The sequence below is a fragment of the Bacillus rossius genome, chromosome 2, assembly GCF_032445375.1.
Source record: "Bacillus rossius redtenbacheri isolate Brsri chromosome 2, Brsri_v3, whole genome shotgun sequence".
NCBI classification, from domain to species: Eukaryota; Metazoa; Arthropoda; class Insecta; order Phasmatodea; family Bacillidae; genus Bacillus; species Bacillus rossius.
In genome coordinates this window covers 93,624,586-93,646,001 of record NC_086331.1, presented here as the reverse complement: position 1 = coordinate 93,646,001, position 21,416 = coordinate 93,624,586, and the positions used below count along the sequence as shown (strand labels likewise).

General features: G+C 33.2%; 1 protein-coding gene across 1 annotated transcript in view; it reads right to left on the bottom strand.

Moving 5' to 3' along the window:
• LOC134529473 (twitchin) overlaps positions 1–21,416 on the bottom strand; it is a 547,023-nt gene that overhangs the window by 333,681 nt on the left and 191,926 nt on the right. Inside the window, exons 24-26 of the mRNA XM_063363606.1 lie at positions 20,489–20,542; positions 19,098–19,220; positions 12,877–12,936 (exon numbers count right to left, since the gene is read on the bottom strand). Of these exons, the coding sequence (XP_063219676.1) occupies positions 12,877–12,936; positions 19,098–19,220; positions 20,489–20,542 (237 nt within the window). The remainder of the gene's footprint in view (positions 1–12,876; positions 12,937–19,097; positions 19,221–20,488; positions 20,543–21,416) is intronic.

The window sequence follows — 21,416 nt, the reverse complement described above, 5'->3', positions numbered from 1 at the left end:
TATAAAAGGGGTATAAAAATATTATATAATTTTAGTTTTAGGTAAATATGAGTTTCAAAACAGACATTTGGTTTTATCATTATAAATAGTATATTTTGGTATGTTCTGGAGGAAATTCCAGGGCATGGAGCTTAGAGCATGGAAAGGGCCAATGGTCGACCGACCTCTGACATTACGGCTGCCATCTTGGACTCAAAATTCCACAAAATTTCTCAAAAATGACTCAAAATGACTACAAATATCCCTATTTCGAGGGAAAAATTTACGTTTTGAAAGAAAATTTACCATTTTTATTTCAGAAAAATTCAAAATTGTGAAATGTCCCCAATGTGTCTTCTTTTCCCCATGGGCAAGCCGCCCTAAGCCGTTGAGATCAGGACTATGACCTCGGCCGCCATTGTTGCACTTCTCGGTAAGGTGGCCATCTTAAAAATCTGTAATTATTATACGTTTTTAATGAAAAAATTTTAAAAATTATAAAATAATAACATTATAAAATTTTTATTAAAAACATTCTACATCTTGAAGTAAGATGTCACTATTGCACTTTAGTTATAGTCGCCATTTTGGATTCTAGAAATGGTAACACATTTCGGTACGCCCGCCATCTTTGATGTGTATGACTTCAAGGTTGCACTTTTAGTTATGACTGCCATCTTGGATTCTAGAATGTTGCAATTATTATTATGACTACATTGATTAAAAATCTGTATTTTTTTATCTGATTTTAATGAGAAAAATATTAAAAATTATAAAAAAATGTAATAAATAAAAATTTAATATAATTTTATTTAAAAAACCCACTTAACACATGAAGTCCTCAGTTAAAATTTGACAAGGTCATTTATTTAAAAATAGCGATGGATCCTTCCTCCACAAAATTCACCAACAGATTGACCTCCTTCCACTAATGCCAATATATATATATATTACATCAGTCAGTATGACATCATGACAACCCTCTTGTTTCCATCTGCTGGAGGCAGCCATCTTGGATATGACATATTTTCGTCTGCTAGAATGCGCTACCGACATATTAGTTTAAGTTTTGACCGATAGAGTGCAGGAATCATCTGTTACCAGCGCATCCGCCATACTGTAGACCGTGTCAACCACATTGAAATTCTATATTTATTAAGTGAGAAATTTGGGAATAGTTCCAAAATACATCACTAAAACTACTCATTAAAATAATGACTAATTTAATTAATTACTGCCCTCTGTACAATCCCTGGAATATGCAAAAAAAATGTAATTTTAAGTAAACGTTTATTTTTTCAATAAAATATGGCAAAAAATCCTAAAATGTTTTTAAGATCCTAATCTACTAATCTCCATTAAGCCAATGATGAAATATTGACAGTCATATTGGTATTTTGTAATAATTAAAATAGAAGATCTGGAAAACTCAAAAAATCTCTAAAAAAAAAAAATGATCTCTTAATGTCAGATTGACAATAGATTTTCGACCTTGCATGAATTATCGACTAGTGGTAAGAGTAACTAAAGCTTAAAATAAAATTAAATTCTGTTTCCCATTACCTTTCATGGAGATTATTAATCATTCTCTCTACGAAAGACGACTCTGTACCCTCTTGAGGCCCAAAGTCGATTTTGTCCTCGTATGAGGACATTTGTTTTTAGCCAACAAAAAATTTAAAATTGTATCTAGCTACATTCCGAAGTAGTTTCCTCGATCGAAAACTCTATGGAAAATATTTTGGTAGTAAAAAGTTGACCTATATTTATGTCAAATTTCTATGGTTCCCGGTAAAAGTGGTCTTTTTCTGTTATGAACAGTTCATATCTCAATCGCTTTTATTATTGAACTTTACTGAATATTTTGCAGTTTTCTGTTACAAAACTTATTCTCTATGGTGATTTGTTCTTGATAGATCGATTATTAACTGTTACAAAACACTGGAACAAAAGGTAAGCTCATTTTTAAAATGTCCTCATATGTGGACATTGGGTATTCATTGTAGTATTTGCTTTTGTAAACAGTAGATATTTGTTATTTTAGTATGGTGCCTTTTTTGTTAATATTATTTTATATTTTGTGTTTTTTCAGCATGGCATCACAGCCCCTTACTTCAGAGCAGATATTCAACTTGATCGATAATGGAAACATATCTGATTTTGGCGATGAGGATGAAGATGAACCTAACTTTATGGTTAGTCATCTGGATGACATGGATGTGGCAGAAGAGGTGGTGGTGGAAATGCAGGAAGCAGAGAACTCAGAAAATGAATCAGATGTTAGCATGCAAATAGAAGATGAAGCACAGCAGACACAGGATGTAGTTGGGCCTCGCTCAGCAGTAGAGCTCAAAAGATTAGTGTGGGACAAAAACTTGGTATTTGAATGCACTACAGCGAGGGAAGAAGAAAATGCTAATGGAGTGGGACTGACAGAGAGACAAAACTGGACACCAAGTGATTATTTTAGCCAATACATAGATGCGGATTTTTGTACACAAATGGCTGAATGTTCAAACATCCGTTCAGTTGAGGCAACAGGAAAAAGTATGAATGCTGATGGTGCAGAAGTTAAAAAATTCATTGGAGTGGGAATCCTGATGGCAAGCCTTGGATATCCGCAGGCCAGAATGTTCTGGAAAAGAAGTACTAGGGTACCAATGATTGCTGACAATATGGCACGTAATAGATTTTTTCAGTTCCAAAAGAACATCAAATGCATTGATGACAACAGGGTAACAGAAGATGCCCGTAAGAAAGACAGATACTGGAAAGTACGACCACTTTTAGATGCAGTAAAGAGTGGTTGTTTGAAACTGCCCAGACATGTCCACATGGCTGTGGACGAGCAGATGATTCCATTCACAGGCTCGACTCAGTTGAAACAGTTTGGGAAAGGAAAACCACATCCTGTTGGTTTTAAGAATTTTGTATTGGCATCTCCATCAGGATTCGTGTTGGATTTTAGCATGTACCAGGGCAAAGGACACACATTCACGGACTTGCCAAATGAAAGTGATTTCAGCATTGGTGAATGTGCAGTGGTACAACTAGTACAAACTGTGCCGCCAAAATCGTGCATTTATACCGACCGTTTTTTTACCACCCACAAGCTCGTGGATTATTTATTAGATAAGTCAATTTTTGTTACTGGAACCATAATGACTAACCGAATGCCGAAAGTGCCATTTAACCCTGACAAGGAAATGGCAAAAATGCCTAGAGGGAGCTGTGACAGCTTTGTCAGAGAAGATGGAAAAATTGCAATCACCAAGTGGTATGACAGCAAAGCGATTTTGATGATGTCTTCTGTGCATGGTGCTGAGCCTCTGGGTACCTGCAAAAGGTGGGACAAAAAACACCATGCAAGAATTGAAATCAGTCGACCCAACGTGGTAAAATGTTACAATGATTTCATGGGAGGGGTCGATTTACATGATCGCATGATAGCGTATTACCGCAACAACTACCGCACAAAAAGGTGGACCCTCAAGGTAATGGTTCATTTTTTTGACCTAGCTAGTGTCAATGCATGGCTACTATACCGCCAAGACATGATGCTTCGAGGTGTCAGCAGAAAGAAGATCCTGCAATTTCTGGACTTCAGAATGCTCTTGGCTGAGGAGTTAATAAGTGGAAAGTTTTCAGAGAGTGAAGAGAGCTCTTTAGAATCAGATGAAGAAGAACAGACAACCCCCAGCAGGAAAGTAGTTCAACTACCCTGTAAAAAATCAAGGCGAAAAGGTGCTTTGCACCTTCCCGAAGTTGTTGGTACAAACAATTCAAACCGTTGTAGGCGAGAAGGCTGCAAAGAAAAGAGCAGGACAAGATGCTTGAAATGCAACATTTTCTTGTGTCTCACTAAGGACAAAAACTGCTTCGCTGAATTTCACAGATATTTGTGAAATGCTGCAGAGTAAACTATATATTTTTAAGTCATTCTCCACAATGTTTAGTATAAATTTGTATTGTAATCATTCATAATTTGTTTAAATAACATAACAATGTGAAATTATTAAATACAATGTTTACATCTAGTTGTTTATCATCTATGGCCTAATGTCCACATTTGAGGACATTAGGAAAATATGTTTTCTACAATATTGGTAGAGTTGAGAATTTTTACACTATTTTTCCCTGCTAATAAAAAGTTGTCTCTTTCGTGCGAACTTTACGGTTAGAGTAATTTTGATGACAAATGTTGTTGGGCCTCAAGAGGGTACAAGATACCTGTCATACAAATTAAAATGTTGTTGTTGCGCCTACCACGGAAGTCTTAATTTTCGATACTTGGAATACCTTCTAACCAGGACTTATACAGTGTTAAGAATATAGGCCAAGAATCTCTGAACCAAGAGGTATTTTACTCAACCAGCATTTCAAACAAATCATGTTCAAAGTCAGAAATATAGACATTGCATCTCCGAACCACGAGGCCAATCATGAAAAGAGTACAGACTTATCGATGCTCATTCAACGGTAAAAAGGTAAACACATTCATAAAAGAAAGCACAGTCAACAAGAGAAAAAGACATGCTATGAACACACATCGAACAAGTAATGAACATGCAATACACAAACAGGACATGCATAAACACAGGACATGCAATGGACATGCAGTACACAAACAAGATACACAATTGACATGTAAAAAAAAACCTGGACATGCAATACACACTCAGGACACAGTACACATGCATGAACACAATATACACATACAGGATGTGCAATACACACACTGGCCATACAATTGAAAATGCAACATAAACATGAAAAATACACACACAGGACATGCAATGAACACACAATACATACACTGGACAAGCAATCGACACACAGTATGCAAATTGGACATGCAATGAACTTGTCAGTAACATGAAATACACATGCAATGAACACACAATATACACACTGGACATACATTTGACATAAAATAACACTTTTGGATAAAAAAAATTAACGTGGTGTGATATGATCTCACCACAGGAATAAAATCTCATTACTGGAGACGTTCTCGCCACGGGGATACAAACTCATCAGAAGGATACGCCCTCATTAGAGGGATACGCTCTAGTCAGAGGAATACGTTCTTGTCAGAGGGATATGATCTCAACAGTAGGATACAATACTACAGACTTGGCTACAGACTTAGCAAAAAGGATGTATATTTTTATGAACATTCAACTCAGTAGAATGCAATCGTAAATTTACGGTAGGCTTTAATGCCTACAACTGTGTTTGGATCCAACATACATTGGCTACAAAAGTCATTGGATCCAAAAGTCACTCACTGGCTCTAGCTGTCTTAGGCCTAATTGCTTCAGTAACATTTGGCTAAAGGCAACTTCGCAATGAATCTACAAGACTACGAGGTTACGAGACTACGAGACAACAGGACTATGAGACAAAAGGACTATGAGACTATGAGTCTATGAGTCTCCAACTAGCTACAAGACTACGAGGCTATAAAGCTAAATGTCTACAGGCCTGCAACCAGCTACAACAGCTCCATTCAGCAGCTAGAGTTAATTTATCTCGTGCAAATAATTTGTTGCAAGTAGTCCCAATTCTAGCAACAGTTTGCACACATGCTGTGTTGTACAGACAGTTTCTCTTTCATGTGGAATGTGGGATACCAACTCACGATCGCAAGAGAAGGAGGGCTTTGCTAGACATCAAGGAGAAAGAAATTCATCTCACATGAAAATGTTCCTCAGTTGTCTCAAATCATAGTAATTATCTAAATAATGAATCTCTTCATTTGTCATGATGTACAGGCAGTCACTTTTTCTTATAGTATGCGGAATGCTCATTCACGATTGCAACAGGAGGGCTTCTCTATACACCAAGGAGAAGGAAGTTTGTCTTGCATGATAGTGATTCTCAACCATCTTATTTGACTGAGTAATGAGTTTTTTTTAATTCCACCTGAAAAAATTATTTTTAGTGCTGATTTAGTAACAGAAATTCATTAATTAAATGTAAATATGATTAAAATTGCATGTCTCATTACGTAAAAAAATTTAATGCAGAGATTGATTTCTCAGGGGGAAATAAAAGCACACAGTGAACATCAGCAGAAGTCTGACCAGAAACAACCAGGAGCACACGGAGAAAACCAACAGAATAGTCACCATGAGTTGAATGTTCGTAAAAATAAACATTATTTTCATTAAATGTACGTAGTCAAATCTGTAATATCATATCCTACTGTTGAGACCGTATCCCTCTGATAATATTGTATCCCTCTGACAAGAACGTTTACAGGATATTGATTTCTCAGGGGAAAAAAAAGCACTCGGAGAACATCAGCAGAAGTCTCGCCAGGAATAACCAGGAGCACATGGTGAAAACCAACAGAAGCATCGCCATCAATGACAAAAAGAACTTATAAAAACTTACAAATATTGAAAGGATAATCAGGAGCACATGAAGAAAACTAACAAAATATTGAGATGAATAATCAGGAGCACACAGAGAAAACTAACGTAAATTTCCCTAAATCAATATCAATGAATCACAAAACCAATAACAAAAAAAAAATTACAACAAATTTAAAAAAATTAAAATTAAAAAATTTGAAACAAATTACAAAAACAGCTTCTGCCAGCTTGTAAACTTCTCCTTTGTTCAGCAAGGCACAAGCCAGAATTTTCTGTAATTGGTTTTTATTTATTTATTTTAATTACTTGCAATTTATTTCTTTTTTTTTTTTTTTTGTGATTCAATGATCTTGATTTAGGAAAATGTGCATTAGTTTTCTCCTTGTGCTCCTGATTATTCCTGTCAGTATTTTGTTGGTTTTTACAAGTTCTTCTGGTTATTTACTGCAATGCTTCTGTTGGTTTTCACAGTGTGATCCTATTTATTACTGGCGAGATTTCTGCTGATGTTCTCCAAGTGCTTTTTTTTTTCCTCTGAGAAATCAATCTCTGCATGAAAATTTTTTTACTTAATGAGACATGCAATTTTATTCAGAGTTACGTTTAATTAATGAATTTATGTTACAAAATCTGCACTAAAAATAATTTTATCATGTGGAATTCAAACAGAAAACTTATTAATCAGTCAAATAATATGCCTTAACATGGTTGAGAATCACTATCATACAAGACAATCTTGCTTCTCCTTGATGTCTAACGAAACCCTCCTTCTCTAGCGATCATGAGTGAGAATCCCGAATCCCACAAGAAAGAGCGACTGCCTGTACATCATGACAAATGAAGAGATTCATTATTTAGATAATTACTATGATTTGAGACAACTGAAAAACATTTACATGTGAGACAAATTTCTTTCTCCTTGATGTCTAGCGAAGCCATCCTTCTCTTGCGATCGTGAGTGGGTATCCCACATTCCACATGAAAGAGCAACTGTCTGTACAACACAGCATTTGGTGCAAACTGTTGCAAGAATCGGGACTACTTGCAACAAGTTATTTGCACGAGATAAATGAACTCTTGCTGCTGAATGGAGTTGTTGTAGCTGGTTGCAGGCTTGTAGACTTGTATACTTGTAGCCTTGTAGTCTTGTACCCATGTAACTTTGAAGCCATGTAGCCTCATAGCCAGTTGAAGCCTTGTAGACTTGTAGTCTCATAGTCCTGTTGCCTCATAGTCTCAAAGTCCTGTTGTCTCATAGTCTCCTCATAGTCTTGTTGCCTCATAGCCTCGTAGTCTTGTAGTCTTGTAGCCTTGTAGCCTTGCAGCCTTGCAGTCTCATAGACTTGTAACTTCGTAGCCAAGAAGCCTGTAGCCTGTAGTCTGGTAGCCTGTTGCCATGTAACAATGTAGCCTTGCAACTTCATAACCTCGTAGACTCGTAATCTTATAGTCCTGTTGTCTCATAGTCTCGTAACCTCGTAGTCTTGTAGCTTCATTGCCAAGTTGCCTTTTAGCAAATGTTGCTGAAGCAATTAGGTGCAAGACAGCTAGAGCCAAACACTTTTAAAGCCAATGACTTTTAAAGCCAATGACTTTTGGAGCCAATGACTTTTGGAGCCAAAGACGTTTGGAGCCAATGACTATTGGAGCCAATGTATGTTGGATTCAAAGACTTTTGGAGCCAAAGACAGTAGGAGGCATTGAAACCTACCATAAACTGACAATCACATTTTATTGAGTTGAATGTTCATAAAAATGTAAATTTTTTTCATTAAATATATGAAGTCAAGTCTGTAGTATCATATCCTACTGTTGAGATTGTATCCCTCTGATGATATTGTATCACTCTGACAAGAACGTATTCCTCTGACGAGAGTGTATCCCTTTGATGAAAACGTATCCCTGTGATGATATTGTATTCCTGTGGAAAGATCTTATAACACCAAGTTGAATTTTCGTCCAAAAGTGCTACCTTTTCGTAAAATGAGTGTCTAGTGTGTATATTGTGTGTTCATTGCATGTTCATTGCATGTTCATTGTATGTTCATTGTGTACCTAGTGTGTGTATTGCATGTTACTTGCATGCTCACTGAGTGTCCTGTGTGCATACTGTGTGTCCATTGCATGTCCAGTGTTTGTAGTTGTATGTTCAATGCATGTTCTGTGTGTGTATTGCATGTTAGTTGCATCTTCCTTTTGTGTCCAGTGTATACTGTTGTTCATTGTGTCTCCTGTGTGTACTATGTGTCCAATGTATGTCCATTTTGTGTCCTATGTGTGTACTGTGTTTCCAGTCCATGTCCTGTGAGTGTATTTCATGTATATGTTGCATTTTCATTGTATGGCCAGTGAGTGTATTGCATGTCCTGTATGTGTATTGTGTGTCCATGCATGTTTACTGTGTGTCCTGAGTGTGTATTGCATATCCAGGGTTTTTTCACATGTCAATTGTGTGTCCTGTGTGTGTACTGTGTGTCCATTGCATGTCCTGTGTTTATGCATATCCTGTTTGTGTATTGCATGTTCTTTACTTGTTCGGTGTGTGTTCATAGCATGTCTTTTTCTTTTGTTGAATGTACTTTCTTTTTTGAATGTGTTTACTTTTTACTGTTGAATGAGCATCGTTAAGTCTGTATTCTTTTCATGATTGGCCTCGTGGTTCAGAGATGCAATGTCTATATTTCTGACTTTAAACATAATTTTTTTTTAAAATGCTGGTTGAGTATTGACGAAAAATACCCCTTGGTTCAGAGATGCTTGGACTATATTCTTCACACTGTACAAGTCCTGGTTGGAAGGTATTCCAAGTATCAAAAATTTAGACTTCCGTGGTAGGCGAAACAACATATTTATTTTGTCTGACAAGTATCTTGTACGGAGTCGCCTTTCGTAAAGGGAATGATTAATAATCTCCATGAAAGGTAATGGGAAACCGAATTTTATTTTAATTTAAGCTTTAGTTACTCATCACTGGTCAAGAATTCATCTAAGGATGAAAATCTATTCAGTCAATCTTACATTAAAAGATTTTTTTTAGAGATTATTTGAGTTTTTTCAGATTTTCTAGGTTAATTATTACAAAATACCAAGATGACTGGCAATATTTTATCATCGGCTTAATGGAGATTGGTAGATTAGGAGCCTAAAAACATTTTAGGATTTTTTGCCATATTTTATTGAAAATATAAACTTGTACTTAAAATTACTTTTTTTGCATTTTCCAGGAATCGAACCGAGGACAGTAATTGATTAAATCAGTCAATATTTTAATGAGTGGTTTTATTGATGAATTTTGGAATTTTTTCCGTATATTTCTCACTTAATAAATAGGTACAGAATTTCAATGTGGTGGACACGACGGTTGACAGTATAGCGTATGCGCTGGTAACAAATGATTCCTGCACTCAAGCAGTCAAAATTTAAACTAATATGTCGATAGCGTACTCTAGCAGACAAAAACAATATGTCATATCCAAGATGGCTGCCTCCATCAGATGGAAACAAGATGGCTGTCATGATGTCATACTGACTGATGTAATATATATATTGGCATTAGTGGCAGGTCAGTCTGTTGGTGGATTTCATGGAGGAAACTCCATCACCATTTTTAATTGAATGACCTCGTCAGGTTTGAACCAAGAACTCCATGTGGTAAATGGTTTTTTTTAAACAAAATTATATTAAAATTTTATTCATAAAATTTTTTTATGTTTATAAATATTTTTATCAATATTTTTCTCATTAAAATCTGATAAAAAACACAGGTTTTTAATTATGTTGGCCATAAAGAAAATTTCGAGGATCAAAGATGGCGGTCATAACTAAAAGTGCAACCTTGATGTCATACACATTCAAGATGGCGGGCATACCGAAAAGTGATAATGTTTCTAGAATCCAAACTGGCGACTGTAACAAAAGTGTAACAAAAGTGCACCAGTGACACCTTAATTCAAGATGGGAGAATGCTTTTAATAAAAATTTTATAATTTGATTTTTTTTATACTATTAAATTTTTTTCATTAAAAACGTATAGTAATTACAGACTTTTAAGATGGCGACCTTAACGAGAAGTGCAACAATGACGGCCGAGGTCATGGTCCTGATCTCAACGGCTTAGGGCGGCTTAGGGCGGCTTGCCCATGGGGAATTTAAGATGCATTGGGGATATTTCACAATTTTAAATTTTTCTGAAATAAAAATGGTAAATTTTCTTTTACAATTAAAATTTTTCCCTCAAAATAGGGAAATTTCTAGTCATTTTGAGTAATTTTTGAGTAATTTGGCAGCATTTGGCAGAATTTTACGGACTTTTGAGTCTAAGATGACAGCATTGACATCAGAGATCGGTTGGTCACTGACCCACTCCACATCCTGGACTCTGCACCAGAACATACTAATATATACGACTATTATAATTGATTTTTTTTTTTTATAAATATTGTATTATTCCACAAATATGATAAGGTTCTCAAAGTTAACGTCAGAAATAAAGTGTAATTTTAGTTTAGATGTATACTTTATTTTTTACAATAAAATATTTTCTTTAGTATGTCTAGGGCAGATTTAGAAGTACAATAAAGCATTTGTAATTTTTAACAATGTAAAAATAACACAGCAAGAGATGCAAAAACCACAACAAATATTTTTTTGTAAATTATGTAAATTTAATAAATTTAATTTTTGGTCAGTACATTTTGGTGTTCATGTCATGCTAAATAGATGGATGACATTATTTGAAATTAGTTTATTAATAAATTAAATTTTATTAATTTCAGTAAATTTTAGTTTAAATGTGGTTTGATTTTATTAACATGCGGTACCAAATAGTACGCTACATTTTCTAGCGTTTCAGTGTTATATGGTGTATTGATTTACATGTCAGTGTTATCAAATGTCACACTAATTATTATCCCCAATAATAAGTAATTTGGTGTATTTATCAAAATGCAAATTAACAATTTTAAAATGCCTTACTATACAAGTGCTAATTTTTCACTTCTTAATATTTTGAGATCAATAATAAGTATAGTTTATTAAAAGAAAAGATATCAAAGTCAAATGAACAGCACGTTAACACATTCATATTTTATACCAACTATCAAACTTTAGGTACAAGCCAAAAAGGTATTATAAAAGTTGGATGTATGCTTAGGACAGTACCTTGATAAAAAAGGATTATTTTTCACAAACTGTTAGATAAAGGTTTCATGAACTAGGGTGTAACAAATCTAAAAAAATATTTTTTATTTCTAAGTGGATAACTTTTGGTAATTTTAGATCTTTGTATTTAAATTGTATGATTTTTTTTCCCCACAAAACCCATATTTGGAAGTATAAATTAGGTATAATTTTTACATACAGGACAGGTCACAATTATTTTTTATTTGAAATTTAAGTTATGATCTTCAAAATATCAGTTATCTGTGAAATTGTGGGGCATTGGTGGCTGTGATTACTTATGCATTACAGCAATCTAGTGAGAGTCAATGGTCTTATTTCAACACTCAGCATATTTTTACTTTAAGAGCATTGAGTAAGTATACAAGTGATCTTTGAGTTCCTACTGTCTCAAGTTCCTGTGCATCACACTATGAAGTAAAACATTTTTTTTTTTTACTTTTTTCATTTTTTTCCATGATAGTGATTAATAAAAAAAATACTCTAAAAGATAATTTAATCATGAAAATGAAACAGAAATTATCTCTTGTATTCAAGAATATTAAAGAGTGGCTCACATATTTAATCTTAAGGAATAATGTCATTTGCTAAAAGATTTTTTTTTTTTTAAATACAGCAACATTACATTTAACATTATATGTTCTGCATTTTGTTTAAGGGTGTGTTGTACAGTGCACTTTATAAAAATATAAAAAAAAAATTTTAGAACTTATAATTTGTTGTCAAAAACTATCAACTTACAAAAACATTTTATTGTATACAGGTGGCCTCAATTGTGAGGTTGTCACCATACCAGACTTATAAACTTAGGGTCATAACTTCAAGTCAAACCTCACAAATGGAGTTATTTAATATTAATTTAGCTGTAAACCATTCTCCACAAAGCCCTCTGGGACAATGTATAACATAAATATCCAATACCAAATAAAAATAAACCGCATTATTCAAATCAATGTGTGTACTTAATAGATTAAATAGGGCCTAGCTTCTATTTTCTTTTATTTATTAAATCCTTTGATCCAGATATGGCCAGAAGCATTTGAGAAGATATCCATTAGCTATCATTTCTGCTTTGACTGGAATCCATATCCAGAGCTTGTCACTTAATGAACACATAATGAATAGGCCTACACAATTTGTTGTTGGTAACATTAAGATACTAATAATGCACTAGTGCACAACCATACACTTTGAAATTTTAACTGCTGACATGCTGTGAGATTATATTTCTGGCTAATAAAATGATTTGAAGTCTGATTACCTGTAAGTAAAAAGTATGGGCTTTAATTTTTTATACAAGGATTTAAATGGTAGTTTTAACACAAAAATTATTTACCTTATCTCCAGTTTGTACAATGGACGTTCTTCGGGATTCTGATTTCATCTCCATTGTAACCTAAATAAAATGAACATTCTTAGCAAATGTTTACTACTCATAATACAATTCCTACAAAATTACAATACAATACTACTTAAATATGTAATTTAGTAATAAAATCATTGCTATGCACAATAATCTTATATCTGAAATGTTTACCAATTTAACAAACTAACAGAAAATTATATTAAAACAAAAAATAATACAAATCACATACAACATTGTTGAGACATTATTATTATTCCTCTTACACTAAGTGTTTCTTTATAATTATCCAAGCATGTATTATAATAATAACATCAATGGGAAGTTTATTTCCGTTAAATTAAGATGACTTAATTAACTTGCTATTTTCTGTTAGTTCCTAATTAACCTAATATCATTAGCAGCAAAGCAGTTTTTCATTATCATTGTGTACTGATAGGCCACCATTAATTTCATTGTGATGTTCAAAACTGTTTTTTTTTGTTGCGTATTTTACTACCATGCTGATCAAATATATAAAAAAAATTCCAAGTCCTAACATTTTTTCACCACAAATAAAAACTTATCCTCTTTTGATGTGCAGATTTTATAATACTGGCAATAAGTAAATTCAGCAAGTTTACATGTACATGACTAACGATTGTGACAATAAAAATGGAGCTAATACGATACATATAATAATTATAGATATGTTTGTTTTAAATGGCTTACATGATTATACTTTGGCAAAATTATAAAACTTAATAGTAAGTTTGTACATTTGTTCTTTTTTGAACCTCGGTGCATATGTTTTCTACTTTCCAATTGGTTTTTTGAAGTACTATATTCATGGCACACTGAAAAGTATAATTCTGAAATAAAAATCATGCAGGAATTCATATTTATACCAAGCACTGTAAATGTATAGAGTATAACAAACTTACTGGCAACATATTATTTCAGAGTTTTATTACTTGAGTTCCTAATGACAATATTTTCAAGTTATTTTTGATTAAAAGTTTCCATTAATCAAGCATAAGCTGAAGAGCTGAAAATTTTGAATTTTATGAAATATATTTCAAGACATTTTAAGATAGCTAGTAATTTTTTGTATTCAGTATTGACATTGACAGATGAGACAGAAACGAATATCAGTTTTTTGTCTATGCATATTTCCCAACTGACTGTAAATTTGCTAGGTGATTTGGCATTTTATGAATATGATCAATTTATAGGAAGATTAAAATAAATTATAACTAATGCTATAATTATGTTAAAAGTACTAAAAGTATGCAACAATCCTTACTACAACACTACATGTTTGCAATGCCTTCAAAACTACAAGTTAATTACAGCTTGTATGAAGTTATTTTGAAATTATTTAATAGAGCTTAAAACTTAACTAATGGCGTAAGCTCATAATGAAGATGCATCACCAAAATGGAAGCCAGAATAGAAAGCAAATGATCCACATTTCAACATGAAAATCATAAAAAGTTTGGTCTCCAAATGAATGTTAAATGTGGCTTTGATTCAAATATTAGGATAACAATTTTGTTCTCGTATATATTTTCACAACATTATTCAAATCACAATCATTTAAAAAGTTGAAACCATTACAGTATCACAAATTACCCAATAACATTTTTAATGAGAAATCCATTTATTGTAATACTTTTTCAATTTGATGAAAGATTATTTATTTCAAATTAAAAAGTAGGTACTGAAGTATAAATTTTTAAAAAACGCTATTTCTGAAGTATGGAAAACTTATTAGTTCCATTCCTGGATTTAGATGCTGACCAAAAGCATAACACATATAAATGACCAGCACCTAGAAAGTTTGTGAATGGGGAAAGAATACACATGAATACACAAGTATTCATTTGGAAACTAGATGGAAATACATTTTAAAAACAGAAAAGCACCCTCAGTGAGAACTCCCGAATCAAAGCCTCAACCTTTGTAATATGAGTAAAGTTACAACATAAAAACACATTCTTGAGAGATTGATTCAGGTCACTTTATTAAATGCCCCACAAAAAAAATTAATCAAAATTGATTTGTAAATAATGTGCATGTGATAACAAAACAACATCCACAAAACTTATGTATCTTATTATTAGGCATATGTGAATATTCGAATTTTCTAATATGGAAAGACTAGTTTATTATTCATATTTGATTTTAAATACTAACACTTTGAAAAATTGAATAACAGTCATTTATGAATACAGCTGTGTGGGATCTTGAAAGTCTTGAAAAATTTTGGGATCGTAGAGATTTTCTCATCGGGCAGAGAAAAAATTTCCAAAGGATATTCGTAATGTTTTAGGGTTATTTATGTGGAGTTTATTGCTACATCTGGCCACGTAAATTTTGAGAAGACTAATATAGTAGCGCTGGATTTAACACAGTAATTCAGAACCATTACTAACACCTACGTTATCAGCTAAAGTATTTTACAGAGAAGAGAGTCCGGCAGGTCAATAAAAATAGATTAGAACTGACAGCATTCAATAAGGATAAATATGTGTCCATAAAAATCAAAATACTGTGCAGGTCTTAAAGTTGACAGTTATCAGATCAAAGGGTGATTAGTTTCATTCAGAACAGGGCAGTGAAGAGAAAAAAACTTGTATAGATCTCGTGGAAAATATCTGGTCAAGAGTCCTAAAGCCTAACAACCTATGATGACGTTTTTCTGGTGGATAATAAACAGTGAACTACGACCCGGATGCAGGCCCACACTCACACTCCTAGCATAGTGACAACTCAGGCAATTATCTTGTCACATGTGGCCCAAAAAAAAGTCACACTAAGAGGGGGGTAAAAACTTTCCCTCTTTTACCAAGCACACATTCAAGGGACAGAAAAAGAGAGGAAAATTCTAAGCAGCTACTGTGTTCCTACACTTTAGTTTAAACAAGCCAAAAAATATAACCCATTATATATATATATATATATATATATATATATATATAATGAATTATTTTCCCATAGTGAAAAATTCAAACAAACAAGTATTAAATTTTTTTAGACCTACATCATTTTAACTATTGATTAAAACTGCTCAATGTACATTCTTTTTAAACCCACCTCTTGAAGTTTCACCACATACTGCAATTGCCTTACATATTCGCTTTGCACTGTTAATTCATTTTTCTTTTTTGCAGATCTTATTTTGATTACCATGAAAAATAATTTTTTATATTTTCCTTTCAAAGTTTGAATATTTCAACAAAATTTTACCTACAGTAATTGTAGCTGAATCAACCAAACCAGCCTTTCACTTTAGTATTATGTATCTAATTTCCCAGAAACTACTATACTACACCATTACTTTTTCTTTCACTATGTATTTGTTATATGTCAAAAAAAATTTTTGTGGGAATCTAATTCTTAAATTTATAATTAATATTTGTATTCAATAATAATTTGATATTCGTATTCATATTCGATTCGAACTAAAAGAACTGATAATCGCACAAACCAACTTATTATACATATATTTTCACCATTCTTCACCAAATTTGCGAAGTCATGTGTTGTAATATAGTTATGGAACTGTCCTACACAACACATTTCCCAAACTTAATAATGTACACAAATATGGGCATCTCTTTCTTCTTTTAATGGTCGTTTCATATTCAGATCTAACACACGTAAGCGAGATTGAATCCTTAAGATTTAGGATAGGCAATATAAATGTAGAATTTCAAGTACACATGGGATACAATCAATCTTTTATTTTTTATTAATTCTTTCAACATTTAAAACCAAGGACCTCTGTCTGGTTTGTATAAATCTTTATGAGATACAGTAGAATCTCGATTAAGTTAACATGGACCACTGCAACCTTGGATACGAAAAATCCCGGATAACACTCAAGAATAATAAAACCATTTTGTTTTCATGTACCCTAGTGGTACCATTGTTTGGGTGATGTTTTTCCAGATTTTATTTGGTGTAGATGCTTTCACGTCACTTCATAATTCAACCATCCAGGAAATGATCACATTGCGGTTAATTTTCTTTCTGCGTTCAACAACGGTTAGATCATTTTCTATGTTCTCAAGCAAATGTTTCAAAAGTCTTTGTCGGTAATGGAGCTTTAGGTCGACTCTGCAAATACGGAACCTCGGTTAATAGAAGCTCCATCATTTGAGACTCTACTCAAATAATTCTTTTACTGTAGGGCCGCGACGTCTTGGCAGGTCGACTCCCTAGAGCTCAGCGACCTTGTAATCGACACGTCCCGCCTTGCCTACTCCGCTGATAGCAACGGCCTGGAAGTCTTCATGCCGTTCCGATAACATTGGTCGAGAACAATCTCACGTACGGTGCAACACAGCGCAGATCTTAATGATACAAAGATGCGATAATGCTTTACGATAATTTATTATTTAAAGGTAGTGCACTATTTGCTCGACTGGGCAGCTTAGTTAAACATAGTTAAACATAGATATACAATACTTTAAAAGTTAAGAACTAAATTTGTAATTGTGGGTTGCTGTAGGAAACACAATTAATTAAGACTTGCAGCTAACTCCCTCGTTGATGCTTTCTTTTCCATTTAGTTTGGCTGAAACGTGAAGACGATCGACATGACACTTTCACGCACGTCAAGAACCTTACCACTTTTATGCACTCGGGTTGGTATTTTTTCCAGAATAGCAGTCTGAAAGAAAAAATTTAGTTATTTTGAGGGGGCCGAAAACCATATTTCTAGCAAACCATCCTCGGGTAGCAATATCGGCTACACTTGTAGCTAACAAATATTCTAACAAGCGGTGCAGAAAGTCTGGAAAATTGCCAAATTCAAAACAAACAAACCGCGGGTGAAAATACGGGGAATGCGTTGAAAAACTTATAATGTAAGTATGTATTATTATTTAAAGTTATAATTATCTTTTATTGCCTGGTTTGTTTGTTTTTTATTTGGCGTCTCTCAGTTGTGTTTTCGGATGCGCGAAACTGATCTTTGGCTTATACCTGTGTATCGCGCAGCTCTTTCGGTTGCTTTTGCAAGAGGTACTAGCAGACATTTGTTGGCAGATTATTCATCACAACACTGGATTACACTACTTATAATTCCCCTCTCCCCACTATGTATTACTTTATTGTATCTTGAATGTCCTGCGTCGGGCTCCATTGCTCACTTCAGACTGAGAGCGTGGCGCCTGATGTTTTTGCTATGAACCTCATAGCGGCTGATGTGCGCGCGCAGCTGCTTCCCCTCTCATTTACTCTTCCCCTCTTCCCCGCTTCCCCGCAAAACGACACGCCAAGACGTCGCGGCCCTACAGTAAATACTTTAAAAATAAAGTGATACCACCACTTTAATAATAGTGCAGTTTGACCTTCAAATGTTAGAATACCGACTTTAATGAAAGATTGGCTGTTTATAAATTAAATTATTTTCCTGAAATGTTAAAAATATGTTGAACACATTTAAAATTTTTGATACTAAGATAAAGTTTGAAGACAAAGGCATGGTACTGGAAAACGTCAGCATGTTTAACAGCACAATAGCGGGAACAAGATCATAACCATCATTGAGGAATAACATATCTGATGCCTCTATATAATGCTGATTTTAGTTCAAATACTCAAATACAGTTGCCAAATAAATTTGTTTGGCAAATGTTGGCATGGTGTACAACTGAATAGGAAATTATGAAAATTAATGGAAATCAATGAATTTTGTCTGAAATTCTGTTCAACTACTCCATCATGAATATGTTTGGAGAAGTTTTAATAGTTTTTCCATGAAATGTTAATAAGTCGCAATAGTTTTAAAAGGTTTATATTTAGAGAAAAAAATTAAGAATGTCTGGAAACATAATGTAATGTCATCTTTTCAGATGGGACTTTTATAGCTTACCTATTAACAAGGTTTTACTTTTCTTTGTACAGTCTTTCATAATATTTGAACATTAAAATTGCATCCGTTGCTTTTTTTTTTACATTCATTTTCATTGTATGTAGACTCCAATTCATTTAAGAGTTGAAATGTGGATCTTTTTAGGGGAAGGAAATTCAGCATTATCTAATATAAATACATCAGTAAAACAAAACAATCTAGCTTGTACAGTAAAGATGCTAAAATATGCAGAACTTTAGACAAAACAGCATAAATATGCAGCAGGTATATTGTTAAATTCCGTTTGTTGCTGAAAAAAAACATGCTAGCAGAAAGATACTCTGCAAACCTCAGTTTCAACAACAGAAGGCCTATGCTCTTGCGTTGGAACTGAACTAACATCAGGTTTGTTTTCTTCTGCATCACTCTCTTCTGGACTAGGTATATAGGCCAAAGGGTCGTATTTAGGAACCTATACAAGTCCGAAACAATTGCAACAATACTTAAATCAAAGAAACATTAAACTTTATACTTATATGTCAACTTAAGATGTAAATATTTAAACTACACAGTACAAAATAACATCGAACATGATATTACGTTGCAATAATAAAACAATGAACTACTGTCTTGATCGCAGTAAAATTTTACATTGGAATTAAATACTAAGTAGCTCATAAGCCAATTCAAGCAAATATAAATAAGTGACAAAATGTTTTACTAAACCATGTGCAGTATTTAGCAAATAACATATATCTCAGTCACATTAACAATTCCAATGAAATATATAACTAAACTTTATAATAACGCTAGATAACATTGGGCCCATTCTGACTAACCCTGGCAATTATTTGGGCTAAATGTTTGTACATGTTATCACAGGACGTATATAAACTTTGCTCTAAACCTAAAACCTAAGCAGCTGTGATTTAAAGAAAAAAATAAATTTTTTAGAATCCAAACAGTTATACTACTAAACTGAAGTATAAATGTAATGCAACTACACTGAGAGTTCACGGCTATAAATATATTCATGGAAAAAATATTGCACAATGCATGTAACTAGCTACCACAAAAGTGTCAGATGTAGACAGTCAAATCGCTTGGCATTATAAGCCCTTCGTAGTGTTCAAACTCTCTGTCAATTTATTTGCAATCAAATAAATAAAGGCAAAATGGATAAATTAGCTGAATCAAAATTTTTTAACAAAATTTTAGTACCAAAATTTTAAATTTTCTACTAAGTGGAAGTAATTTTATAAATGAAACTAGTTTATAAATACTTATATATATATATATATATTATTTTTAAGTCATCACACGAAAACTAAGTTAGTCCACGATTTGTGATGTTCATCTCTTGGCTTATATTAAAAAGTGTACATTTAATTTCCTTTTCCTTAAAGTATTTTTTGGCTTACAATTTATTTCATAAAAAATATCAATTTCATTAGGAAATATGTAAGTTAGGTTCACCAATACAGCCCCATTTACTAGGAAAATAAATCCTACAAATGTTGGTACCAAAGCCCCATTTTCAAGTGAGAGTAAATTATACTACACATTCTTAATTAACATGACAAATTACTCATTTTTATTTATAATCATTTTTATTAGGATGTAGTTTATATTCATTTTATTGTATTCTAAAATTTAAATTTTATGTACAATCTATTTGTAGAAAACTATTCTACTATTTTACATAATACCAATATAATAAAATTCTCAACTGTGACTTACTTGTTGTGTAGACATTTTTCTTTCAGTAACTCTCTCTTCTGTTTGTTCTGCAACCTGCGTAAACAAATGAATAAAAAAATTTAAAGGACATCAATCAATTTAAGGATAGTTGTCTTTTAAATTTAACATTTTTTTGAAAATAGAAATTTATAAGTTGGCAAATGATTTAACATCAATGTGTATGAGTAGACTGGTTACCCTTATAAAGGTTTTAAAGGATGCAATAAAATTGTTCACTGAAAAATTGTGCCTTTGAACAAAAAGTGGATAAGTTGCACCCTTCCTAGAATGGGTTGGAAAATTGTCCCCCATGAGCTGTTTGTTTACCCTTATGTGACTCATTCCATGTGATCTTCAACCATATCTTCATTATCAAGAGTGCTGGTTAGGTGATTGATGAATATTTTGTGATGGATAAATTTACTTTAACCAAGAAAGAAAAAAGGCAAACATTGTGCTTTGTTTAACAGATGCATACATAGAACTAAGAAGAAAACAAACGAGAAAATTACTTGACTTTGAATTCAAGAGAAGTGAGAGAATTGTAGAGGTCAGTTAGTGACAAAAGGGCACCATATTACATGTTCAACCAATCACAAGGGCAAACCAGACATCGCCAAAACAAAAGTCCAAATTCAATGAGCAACTAAGAAGAGAGCACGAAAAGGTAAAGAGCACATATCTAAGCTCTATCAGGAAGAATCGGGTCCTCTGTTTATTAAAGGATTTAACCTCATGATAGAAGTTCCTGCGTATTATGTGCGACAGCAAGCAAAAGGTGATCAATGCCACCAGAATCTAAGGAGAACATTGTTTCTTTTTATTCGATGGAGACTAAAAGAGAAAATTTGTTTCTTCTCTTTGTTTCTTATAGTTCTTAAGACAGAGAAATATTGCAGAGTCACCAGCAGAACTACATGGATGAAAC